This window comes from Leucoraja erinacea, chromosome 18, assembly GCF_028641065.1.
Source record: "Leucoraja erinacea ecotype New England chromosome 18, Leri_hhj_1, whole genome shotgun sequence".
Taxonomy (NCBI): domain Eukaryota; kingdom Metazoa; phylum Chordata; class Chondrichthyes; order Rajiformes; family Rajidae; genus Leucoraja; species Leucoraja erinaceus.
This window is the reverse complement of record NC_073394.1, coordinates 23,370,284-23,382,589: the sequence shown is the minus strand read 5'-3', so window position 1 is coordinate 23,382,589 and position 12,306 is coordinate 23,370,284. Positions and strand designations below refer to the sequence as shown.

The 12,306-nt window shown below is 41.4% G+C and overlaps 1 protein-coding gene across 1 annotated transcript; it reads left to right on the top strand.

Annotated features, from left to right (window-relative positions):
• Positions 1-897: 897 nt before the first annotated feature.
• On the top strand, positions 898-7,625 carry fth1a (ferritin, heavy polypeptide 1a). Its single transcript, XM_055649581.1, has 4 exons — positions 898-1,192; positions 3,505-3,651; positions 5,669-5,794; positions 7,249-7,625. Exons 1-4 carry the CDS (start codon positions 1,091-1,093, stop codon positions 7,405-7,407), a joined length of 534 nt encoding a protein of 177 aa, XP_055505556.1. The 5' UTR covers positions 898-1,090; the 3' UTR covers positions 7,408-7,625.
• Positions 7,626-12,306: the final 4,681 nt, after the last annotated feature.

Sequence of the window (12,306 nt, the reverse complement as noted above, 5' to 3'; positions counted from 1 at the left end):
TGGGGAGAAGGCAGGCACGAGCAAAGATCCTATAGCAGAGCTCTGCTATAGGATCTTTGATCGATAGGGGACGATCCGCCATGATCACATTGAATGGCGGTGCTGGCTCGAAGGGCCAAATGGCCTCCTCCTGCACCTATTTTTTATGTTTCTATGAATATTCCAGACTCCATTCATACTTCAAGCTGCCCCAGGAATAAAGCAACAAAAGCACAGACCTTTGCCATCCCGGTCATTCCTTCTCCCTGCTCCTGTTGGGTGGAAGATATGGAGGCTTGAAAGCGCGCACTACCACATTCAGGAGAGCTTTTCTTAGCAAGCTACTGAAGGGGCCTTTCAAAAGCCTTCACTGTCCGATTCTCACCTACCCTATTGCGGACATTGGACTTTCTCTGGAACATAAAAATAATAATGGTGAGAACCATATTCTACATTCTGTATTTTTCCCTTCGGCTTTGCCCATTGTTCCTGAGCTTGGCCTGAATGTATTTACATGTAGTATTATCTAATTTGTTTGGATAGCAGCAAATCAAGGATCACAGGATATAGAGCAGCTCTAGAGAGGTGGTTTTTCAGGGTGGAGCACAGTCACCATCAAAGATTACAGAGGAGCTCCTCTAGGATCTTTGGTAACCATCAAAGATCGTTGGTCACCATCAAAGATCTTTTGTCACCATCAGTAGTAGCAAAGCCTCCCTTCGGTCAGCGCAGTCCCATACCCAAAGATCCTATAGGAAGGATCTGAATGAGTACGCGCGCCCCCGCCGCACGCCCTTAAACCAGGCGCGAGCCCTTTGGGTCCGGCCAAGCGCGGCCCCCAGGCGGGCGGCCGGCAGTTATTTTTGAAAGTTCCGGAGGTTCCGCCCACAAGCGCGCGGCTCTTGAGGTTGCGCATGCGCTCTCGAGATCGGCAGATAAGGTCAGTTTGTGGAGCGAAGGAGACGTCGAGGGAGCGAGTGTTCCTGCTTCAACAGTGATTGAACGGAACCTTCATTCCCAGCCGCTTTATCCATCCACCATTAGCATCTCCTCACACATAACATATTCTGCAATCGTTTAGTTTTGGTTTGCCTTGTCTTCGTTACTCGAGATGAGCTCCCAGGTACGACAGAATTATCACCTCGACTGCGAGGCGGCCGTCAGCCGGCAGATCAACCTGGAGCTGTACGCATCATATGTCTACCTCTCCATGGTGAGTAGCGGCGAGAGCTTGCGGTAGAGGATGGCTAGCTGGGGCGGGAGGGTGAATCGGAGGTAATGGGGTAGCTGATGTGGTTGGAGGTGGATAGAGTTAACGTGGTGGTGGAGGTAGCTGGAGCGGGGGATGGGTGAGGAGTAATGGGAATAGTTTGGGTGGAGTGAGAAGCGATAGTGTGGGACGAAGTAGAAAATAAGCTTTTGGCTGCTTGCTCATTGGTGCGAGGGGAGGCTGAGGTTTGGCGTCTCATGTTATAGCGCACGTAACGTGGGCTGAGGAAAGGAGTTCTACCCTCAAGGCCCCGCAACGTCACTGTGGTGTCTCCACGATAATTCAGCAACATGGCGAAAACAAGCGAAGCATGGGCGTGGTGGGCAACATTAATGCAACATTTAATGTGAAGTTATTATAAGCTTTCATTATAAGTAGTGAGCTATTTTGAGATTGTGTGACGTGATTCAATGGAGCAACCATCTTGTATTGTGCAAGATGTTAATAGTGAGATTTCCATTTGTGCTGGTGGTTGGACAGGATTGTCGACAAGGTCACTCGAAAGATCTCACGCCTCTGAACAATATCTGCTTGACTTTCTTTAATGCATCAAAGGATGGGTGCCAATCTTTGCATTGCAGCACCTCTCCCAAGAACGCCCAATTTGATAGTGCGTTGAAGTTCTGCATTGAAGGCGTCCACAAAAGAACATGTTTTTTTGTTCCATTTCAATGTGCAATGCGTCAGGTTAAATTACCACTTGCTAATTATACTGTCGCCTATAGAATTGAAATATTTCGACGTGTGTTGTTACTTGGGAATGAAACCCACTATTTGTTTATTCTGATAAAAATAGAACAGAATGATTGCCTATCATTTTTACTTTCTTGCATAAATTGCTCATTTATGTTATTTACCATGGTTACCAAGCTAGTGTTTCTGATGGCTAGAAAATACTTGGATAGACGACTGAAACCTGCAGTGTGTTGTGCGGTCTAAATTTTGTATACAGTAGTACATATTTTTACTTTTCATTTGCTGGCTTTTGAGACTTTGATAATATAGTCCATCCATGGAAAATATGTTTTGCTCTGTATTTTATAGGTGCAACAAAGAATTGAGGATAGGTTACTAGAAATGTGGCCTGGAATCATTGTTTCTGTTGTGCTTTAAAAAAAATTGCTTTAATGGAAGGAACTTGTACTTGTATTTCTATTGTGTTCAGTTTATTATCATGCATACGTAGGGCAAGGAATGGGTGCAATGAAAATTTTGCAGCAGCATCAGAAGCCTTCATAACAAGAGTTGTTGAGTATAGGAGCAAAGAGGTCTTTTGCAGTTGTACAGGGCCCTAGTGAGACCACACCTGGAGTATTGTGTGCAGTTTTGGTCTCCAAACTTGAGTAAGGACATTCTTGCTATTGTGGGAGTGCAGCGTAGGTTCACAAGGTTAATTCCCGGGATGGAAGGACTTATACTCTGGAATTTAGAAGGATGAGAGGAGATCTTATTGAAACATATAAGATTATTAAGGGTTTGGACACGCTAGAGGCAGGAACCATCTTCCCAATGTTGGCGGAGTCCAGAACCAGGGGCCATAGTTTAAGAATAAGTGGTAAGCCATTTAGAATGGAGATGGGGTGAAACCTTTTCACGCAGAGTGTTGTGAGTGTGTGACATTCTCTGCCTCAGAGGGCGGTGGAGGCTGGTTCTCTGGATGCTTTCAAGAGAGAGTTAAATAGAGCTCTTAGGAATCGTGGAGTTAAGGGATATGGAGAGAAGGCAGAAACAGGGTACTGATTGTAGATGATCAGCCATGATCGCATTGAATGGCAGTGTTCGCTCGAAGGGATGAATGGCCTACTCCTGCACCTATTGTCTATTGTCATATAAATTCAGACAAACACATAAACATAAATCGCACACGGTGATTCACATAGGTTGCTGAAATGTACTATTTGTGTGATGCAAAGGGTGTTTTTTGTGTATAAGTGACTGGAACGGGGATAAATTACAGCAGCACATTAAAGCCTCTTGTACAAACATGTGTTGTGTATGTCTGTTAACAAATTTTCATTCTACCACGTGGTGTGGTTTTGTGTAATAATCTCTTGCATGACACCTGAATATTCTAATATACCATCCACAGGGTTTGCTTTTTGCCCGTTCTGCTAGTTAACTCAAAAACAGCCAAAGATTTATCTCATGATTTATTTTGCTTATTGACTCTGGTCAATTGTCAATGTCATTTGGGGAGCATGAACTGAGTATTTTAATTCTCATAATGTCCACTGTACAATTTTTTTTCCCCCTAGTCCTACTACTTTGACCGTGATGATGTTGCTTTGAAGAACTTTGCCAGCTTTTTTCTGGAGCAGTCTCACGAAGAGCGTGAACATGCTGAGAAACTGATGAAATTACAGAACCAGCGAGGAGGCCGCACCTTACTCCAGGATATTAAGGTTTTAATCAGTTCACTAGTAAAACTATCATGACACGCTTAAAGCTAATATTTCATGAATAGCCATTAACAATTTTGACTGCAGGGTTACTGATGACTCAGCTGCTTGATAGCTTTAACAAAGCAAAAATTGAGGAGTTTCACAAAAAAACTTAAGGAAAGAGTTTTGTTTTAATTGTATGTTTTGCGATCAATAGAATTCTAAAACTTATGGAATGGTTTGTTGGCTATCAATGGTGGGATGAGGGTGGGGTCGGAGGCCGGAATTGACACTGCTGTTCAGATAGGAACATGTATAGATAAAGGAGTGGCTGTGAATTTTTAATTTGAGGTTCGGTCAGTGTAAGTCAACAGGTATAGTGAAAAGGACCAGGAGTGAGTTAGGCATGGACAGCAGGCTTTTTGGATGATCTTTAGGGAGAGTAGAATGAGGGAAGTCTGTTGAAGAATTTGTGTTAAATAGTCGAGTCTAAAGGTGTGGAAATCAAATGGCTGATGTGCTATTGGTGTTAGAATGTTTTTTGTGATATACATAATGTAGAAGGTTGAGAATATGTTTTGACCTTGCAAGGTAATTCATTGTTAACAAAGAGAATATTTATGAATAAATTGTAGAAACAAAGAACTGCCGATGCTGATTGTTGCACATTTGCGACCTCATTTTCCTTATTCTCTCTGACAGAAAACAAAACATAACCCATGGTACTGTTGGAATACTGTCAGAATACTTGTATAACATTAAATTAATGGAACATTAAATGTCATTTGGTCCCTTGGGTCTTTTCTGATCTCTAATGGGATCATGACTGATCTTCAACCTCAGCACTTTTTTCTACCTTAAGTTTCCTTAAGTTCATGTTTCCCTTAAATCCTCTAATCTCCAGAAAAGTATTAATTTCAAATTTTAATGCAATCAACAACTCTGCCTCTGCAGCTGTCCAGGGTAAATAATTACAAATATTCATCATCCTTTTGAGTGATGCAATTTCCATTCATATTAGTTCTAAATTCCTTACATTGAAATTGACTCCCAAGTTCTGTATACTTCAGCTGCCGTAAACATTTTCGCTGTACGGGTCCTGTCCAGCCCCTTAAGAATTGTCACCCTTCTATCTTTAAACTCTGGAGAATACACTTTTATTCTGCTCACTTCCTTTCATATGCTGGATCTGACATTTAACCAACGTGTATGACGATATTTCAATGCACTTTTTATTTAGGTAAGGTCACAAAGATCATAAACGATCTCCAGGTGAGGACTCTTTAAGGGCCTTAACAATTACATTTACTTTTGTACCCGTATCCTGTTGCAGCAAAACCCAACATACCAATTCCTACTGCCTTCTGCACCTACATATTAGTTTTACATAGAAAATAGATGCAGGAGGCCATTCGGCCCTTCGACCCAGCACACCCGTTCATTGTGATCATGTCTGATCAGCCACAATCAGTAACCAGTGCCTGCCTTCTCCCCATATCCCTTGATTCCACTAGCCCCCTGAGCTTTATCTAACTCTCTTTTAAATTCATCTAGTGAATTGCCCCCCCACTGCCTTCTGTGGCAGAGAAATTCACAAATGAATCTTAAATTTCTCTGGCATAGCATTGGGAAAAAGGAATCCATTGCTTCGCCGTCATTATAAATTCCACTTGTATTGTAACCATTTTGTAATTTAGGATAAGCCCCACATCTATGGATTGCTTCTCCACATGCTCTTGGATCATGCAAATCAAGATAATTTAAATTTTATAGCAGGAATTTAATGCAGCTTCCTCTTTTTGTGCGCAAGCTACACTGATAGATTTGACTGCATATAGATTTGAGAAATTTTGCCATAGAACTTGTTTTATTTTGATTTGACTTTCCTTGTCCTGCAGTGGATCACCAATCCATGATTCAAGATTCCATAGTATTTATTCAACATAATGCTGTATAGATTCTGGTGTTTGATTATAGTTACCAATTGTATTCAACCATTCTACAGTACTTTGAAGTAACTGATGCATTCTGTTCTTAGAAACCAGATCGTGACGAATGGGGGAGCGGCTTGGATGCAATGATTTGCTCTCTGGAGTTGGAGAAGAGTGTGAACCAGTCACTTTTGGAGTTACATAAACTGGCTACAGATAGGAATGACCCACATGTATGTATTTTCAAACATATCTACTGGTGTAGGATACTTGATAGCTTATCTGTTTATAACCAATGTACATAATAGGGTGAGGTCTTAACTGAAAATTGGGTGTGGCTAAATGGTTAGATGGAAATTTAATTTTTGGATTTATGGCCAGGTTCAGTTTTTCTCCTTCATATTTGGTCATGCAATTTGGATAGAAGTTTTTTTACAATTCTGCTTGGCCTTGAGCTATGTCGGAGCATTTTAATCGGTCTAAGGTTACAGTGATATTTATCAAAAAATATAGAGTTTATTTTATTTAATTCCCTTGAAATTTGCACCATGTTTTTGGAGATGTAGTATTTTAGTCTTGCATCAGTTTTCAGGCATGTGTTATCACTGTTTTAGCCCTTTGATATCTATGCCGAATCTAATGTCTAATGAATGTTTGCACATGATCCATATTCTAAGAATCTCTTAAACATCAATTGTATCTTTCACCATCACCACAGGCAGCACAATCCAGGCATCCACCACACTCATGTATTTAAGAAAAAAGATTTTCCCACACATGTCATTTAAAGTTTCCCCCTCTCGTCTTAATGTGATGCCATCCAGTATTTGATATTTCCATCCTGGGAAAAAGATTCTAACCATCTTCCGTATCTATGCCTCATAACTTTATAAACTTCTATCAGGTCCTCCTTTGGCCTTGGCTCCAGTGGAAACGATCGTTGTTTGTTCAACCTATCCTTGTAGCTAATATCCTCTGATCCAGGTAACATCCTGGTAAACCTTTTCTCCGAAGTCTCCACACCCTGAATAATTAATGTTAATAATGAATTTTAAAAACATTAGCCAAGTATGTATAATTACAAGGAATTTACCTTTGTACTTTGCTCGCAATAAATAGCCCTTTGCCCCGTGACTATGCCGAACCTAATGCCCAATGAATGCTTGCACATGATCAATATTCTGTATGGATCCCTCTTGTGAAGCGGTGACCAGGCCTGCACACAATACTCCAAATAGATAGATAGATAGATAGATAGATAGCCTTTTATTGCAAATACAGCTTAACTAACGTTTTATGTAGCATTATTCAGATGTTAAGTTTGAATTTGTATTATTTTGGAAGACATTCCATTTTGTCTTGTTTCAGTGCAGGTAATGAGATACATTTGACAGTGACAATCTTTCTATTGTATCCTTTTTCGTAATGGTGTCTCAGACTTGTATCAAGTTTCATGAAAATTGACTGTCTTTTTAAATGCATTTAAATGGCAGTTGGTTATAATATACATTGCGTATACATTCAAAAATTGTCATTGGGATATTTGTATGTGGAGGGAAATTGTAACGATTTCTGATCTAGCTTGCCTGTGTGTTTCGTGATTGATTTTACAGCAAAAAAAAAGGAAAATTTGCTAGAATTGAGCTAGTGCTTTTAAATACTAAATGTTCCTTTATTTTGTTTGCAGCTTTGTGACTTTTTGGAGACTCACTATTTGGATGAGCAAGTCAAGTCCATCAAGCTACTAGGAGACCATGTAACCAACCTGCGGAGACTGGGTGCTCCTGAAAATGGCATGGCTGAATACTTGTTTGACAAGCACACCTTGGGAAAAGACAGCAGCTGAACACTGGAATTCAGACCCCTGCCGCTTACAGCACAGTCTGTAAACTTCAGAGCATGTTTATCTTATTTGTAGTATGTTTAATTTCACACTATTTAATTATGTAATTGATTCTATCACCATAAACTTGAATGAATTCTTTTTAGCTGTATCCTGCTGGATTTATTGAAGTGTACTTGTTTTAAGAAGTTCTTTGACCCGAATAAAGCAACTCAAAAGTGTTGTTTGTATGCTTTTGCTATGTTCTCCCTCTCCTTTAAAGTAAAGACATGTAAGAGTGGACATTGCATGTCAATTTTAGTATGTAGTGTCCCAGCTGAGTCTTTTGTCTATGCCTTGCATCTTTGTGTGCACAGCCGGCATCAATGATCTTAAAATTTAAAAAGTGCAATGCCAATGGCAAGACCTGTGTGCACTAAGTTGGAAGTCCATCCTTAAACTGCTGCAGTCTGAGGTAATCATGCTCCTTTTTTGAGTACAGTGTTCCAGTAATACTGGATTACCAATATATAGTGTATTTGATATACTTGCAATAGTGAGTGTTTCAACCCAACTTGCTAAAAGAAACGGTTCCTCAATTCAAGTTCATCCAAAGGCCATTATATAGAAAACATAGCTTCTTTAGATATGTTAAGGGAAAAAGAGTAGCAAAGTCAAATGTGGGTCCCTTGAAGGCAGACACGGGTGAAATTATTATGGGTAACAAGGAAATGGCAGAAGAGTTGAACAGGTACTTCGGATCAGTCTTCATGAAGGAAGACACAAACAATCTCCTAGATGTACTGGAGGACAGAGAATCTAGGGATAGAGGAACTGAAAGAAATTTTCATTAGGCGAGAAATAGTATTGGGTAAGCTAATGGGACTGAAGGATAATAAATCCCCTGGGCCGGATGGTCTGCAACCTAGGGTCCTCGGGGAGGTGGCTCTAGAAATAGTGGACACATTGGTGATCATTTTCCAATGTTCAATAGATTCAGGATCAGTTCCTGTGGATTGGAGGATGGCTAATGTTATCCCACTTTTCAAGAAAGGAGCGAGAGAGAAAATGGGGTATTACAGACCAGTTAGCTTGACTTCGGTGGTGAGAAAGATGCTGGAGTCAATTATTTAAGAGGTAATAATGGGACATTTGGAAAGCAGTAAAAGGATTAGTCCAAGTCAACATGGATTTATGAAAGGGAAATTGTGTACAATCTCCTAATTTGAGGAAGGACATCCTTGTGATTGAGGCAGTGCAGCGTAGGTTCACGAGATTGATCCCTGGGATGGCAGGATTGTCATATGAGGAAAGATTGAAAAGACTAGACTTGTATTCACTGGAGTTTAGAAGGATGAGAGGATATCTTATAGAAACATAAAATTATAAAAGGACTGGACAAGCTAGATGCAGGAAAAATGTTCCCAATGTCGGGCGAGTCCAGAACCAGGGGGCCACAGTCTTAGAATAAAGGGAGGCCACCTCAGACAGGTGAGAAAAACATTTTCACCCAGAGAGTTGTGAATTTGTGGAATTCCCAGCCACAGAGGGCAGTGGAGGCCAAATCACTGGATGGATTTAAGAGAGAGTTAGATATAGCTCTAGGGGCTAGTGGAATCAAGGGATATGGGGAGAAGGCAGGCACGGGTTATTGATTGGGGACGATCAGCCATGATCACAATGAATGGTGGTGCTGGCTCAAAGGGCTGAATGGCCTCCTGCACCTTGTTTCTATTGAGCAATAGATAAGAAAGGATAGCTGGATGAAGTGTCAGTTTCAGCATTCTTAAAGGTGGGAAAATAGAAAGGTGAAGTTTAGAGAAGTAGGGGCAAGAAGGTAGGAATGCTCGGAAGGGGATGGTTGCATGAAGTCCAGACGCGATTATTGGACACGAGAATTAACTAGGAATTGAGTAGTCATCTTGAAATTTATAAATAAGTATTTGGAATGTTATATGATGGTAGAGGTAAAGGCTATAAATATATCAGTGAATGTGAGAATGTGTTAGAACTAGTGTGGGTACAAGAGTTTAGAAGTTAAATTTCAGTTTTGTGGATTAACTTGGTTTTTGTTCTTCGTGTCCCCACCCAACTCTTACTAATGGGAATATTTTCTCTAATGTTGAAGCCCTTTCTGATTTTGGATACCTTTTTATTGGGTTGTCTCTTCTGAAGAGAACAACTGCTTCAGCATCTACACTGTCCCTCAGCCATGGGAATCACTGGTATATTTTAACCTTCTCAAGTCTTTATATCTCATGTGCTTTTGATATTATTCAATCTAGATTACAAGCCTATTATAGGGTAATCAAATGTCTTTTAGAAGTCCATATGTACTACCACAGCGACTCAGTTTTCATCAATCCATTGTTTAGTCAGCAAAATGTCCTGATATGCTCTGCCTTTAACAAATCCATGCTTGCTCTCTAATCAATTGACTGCTAATTATCTTGTATTATTGTTTCTAGAATTTCCCCACCACTTCATATCTAGGAATATTTAAAACTAATTCCTGTCCTTTAAAAGCCAGGTCTTTAATTGCCACATCATAATCCTGTACAGTTAATTGTCTGTTGCTCACCAACTTTTATGCTTCCGTCCCTGTGTAAACCAGTGGAAGTCCAGAACAAGGGGTCACAGTTTTAGGATAAGGGGGAAATCTTTTAGGACCGAGATGAGAAAAACATTTTTCACACAGAGTGGTGAATCTGGAATTCTCTGCCACAGAAGGTAGTTGAGGCCAGTTCATTGGCTATAGAGGGAGTTAGATGTGGCCCGTGTGGCTAAAGGGATCAGGGGGTATGGAGAGGAGGTACAGGATACTGAGTTGGATGATCGGCCGTGGTCATATTGAATGACGGTTCAGGCTCGAATGGCCTACTCCTGCACCTATTTTCTATGTCTATGTTTCTAAATCTTTTACCTCCTTGATCTTTTATTCCGGCACTTTATTAAACTCCCTTTTGCTACCTATCTCTCCCAATCATTCGATTTCTCTCTTTACCCCCATTTTTTTCCCCATTGCCATCTTCCTGTCTCAGAATGTTGTGGAAGGTGAACGTAATCCATCTTGGTTTAGGAGGAGCAGGAAATTGAAGTACATTCTGATTTGATCTAAGTGAACTCAGCCTAAAGTTTTTTGAACTTCCATAAAATAATCCTAATTGATGATTATGTTCTATCTTGTACCCAATCACCCTTTCTTGCTGACTATCAATGACTCCTGGGGTTAGGCAATTCCTGATATAAAAATTCCCTTCTATTTGTACAAATCCCCATTGGTTTCACAGATCCAATGAGATCCACGATGAATGGAGAAAAAGTGTAGGTTGCAGGTTGGATTTGAGGGTCACATATGAGGTGGATTGGTGACGAGAAGCCCAAGGTCTGGAAAGAAGGTATGTTCAAGTGTGAGTTGTAAAGAAGGGATTGTTGGTGGAAATCAGAAGATAAAGGGTCAATTTGAAATAGATGCAGCATGGAAACAGATCCTTTGGCCCACTGGGTCACGCTGATCATCGATCACACTAGCTCTATGTATTCCCTCTTTCATAGCTACTCCCTCTCATTAGGGGCAATTTACAAAGGACAATTAATCTATAAACCCACGTTGTTGAGATATAGGAGGGAAATGGAGCACCCAGAGAATTCCCAAGTGGTCACATGGAGAATGTGCATTCTTCCCACCGCTCATAAGGTCAGAATTGCAGCCAGGGCTCTGATGCTGTTAGGCAGTAGCTGTACCTGTTGTGCCACTGCTGTCCCAGCAGCAATGCTAGTTAATGGCAACTCTTTGAAGCAGATCCCTAGTGCTAGACGGGTAAGTTGCCTTTGTGCAATGTTAAAGCAAGCCTGTCTGCTGCACAATGTGAGTGACTTGCAAAACAAAATCAAGATCTGGTTTGTATACCATTGAGTGGCGCTGTACACCTAAGATGCAGTGGTGCATCAAATATGCAAAATCCCAAAAGAAATAAGTGCGATGTTCAAGAAATCTTGAGGCTGGTACCTAGTCAGTCTGCATTCTGAATAGAAAGCACTTCTCATATCTCAAGCATCACCTCTCAATAAAGCATCGATGCTCTTGCACTTACATTGGCTAACTGGTGAATAAAAGTGTTTGAAGAGCGGGATATCAAACGCAACGTAATGACATGGTCTCTGGAGTAACATTGATCACTGCCTTCCTTCCGAGACATGGATTACTTACAAAGATGGGAGAAACATCATCAAAAAACAGAGATAAGAAAGGAAGATGTGAGACAGGTTTGAAGGGTTGGGATTTTGTGAAGTCAGAGCGAGGAAGTGACAGGAGGGGAAGGGGGGTGGCAGTTGTGGCGGGGAGAAATAGGTGGGAGCTGAAGTGGGCCACAGGGGATGCAAGAAAGTGGAAGGGGAGGGAGTTTGGTTCGTGCGAGGTTACCTACAATTGGAAAGTTCAACGTGCACACCGTGGGGTTGTAAGTTCCCCAAGCGGGCACCTGGTGTCCTTCTTTGTGCCGGGTTAGTTGGACACCAGAGGGCGCGTCCAGCGGGAGCGGGAGCGGGGCCGCAGCTCGGCGCCGGTAGTCGTATCCACAGACCGTGACTGCCGGCCCGGGGCGTAGGGGGAGAATGTTCCAGAAACCGAAATAAAAGCCCCCGGTCGTCGCGGTCTCTGCCTGGTGCCCCTGAGATGATGAATCTTATGTTGTCTACCTCGCCATAAACAAAACAAAAAAGCTGCGCCTTTTAAAAGTAAGAGCTTCCCGAGGCGATAATCAGCTGCGATAATTAACCATACAGACACAACTTTGACCTCTTAAAAAAAGATTCTAACACGAAGAATGTGCCATCCCGCAGCACGCTGGTAATTAGCCACAAGAAGCTGAGAAATGGGAAAGTCTGTGAAGCGAAGTCTGTGGGTAAAATAAACAGGTAATT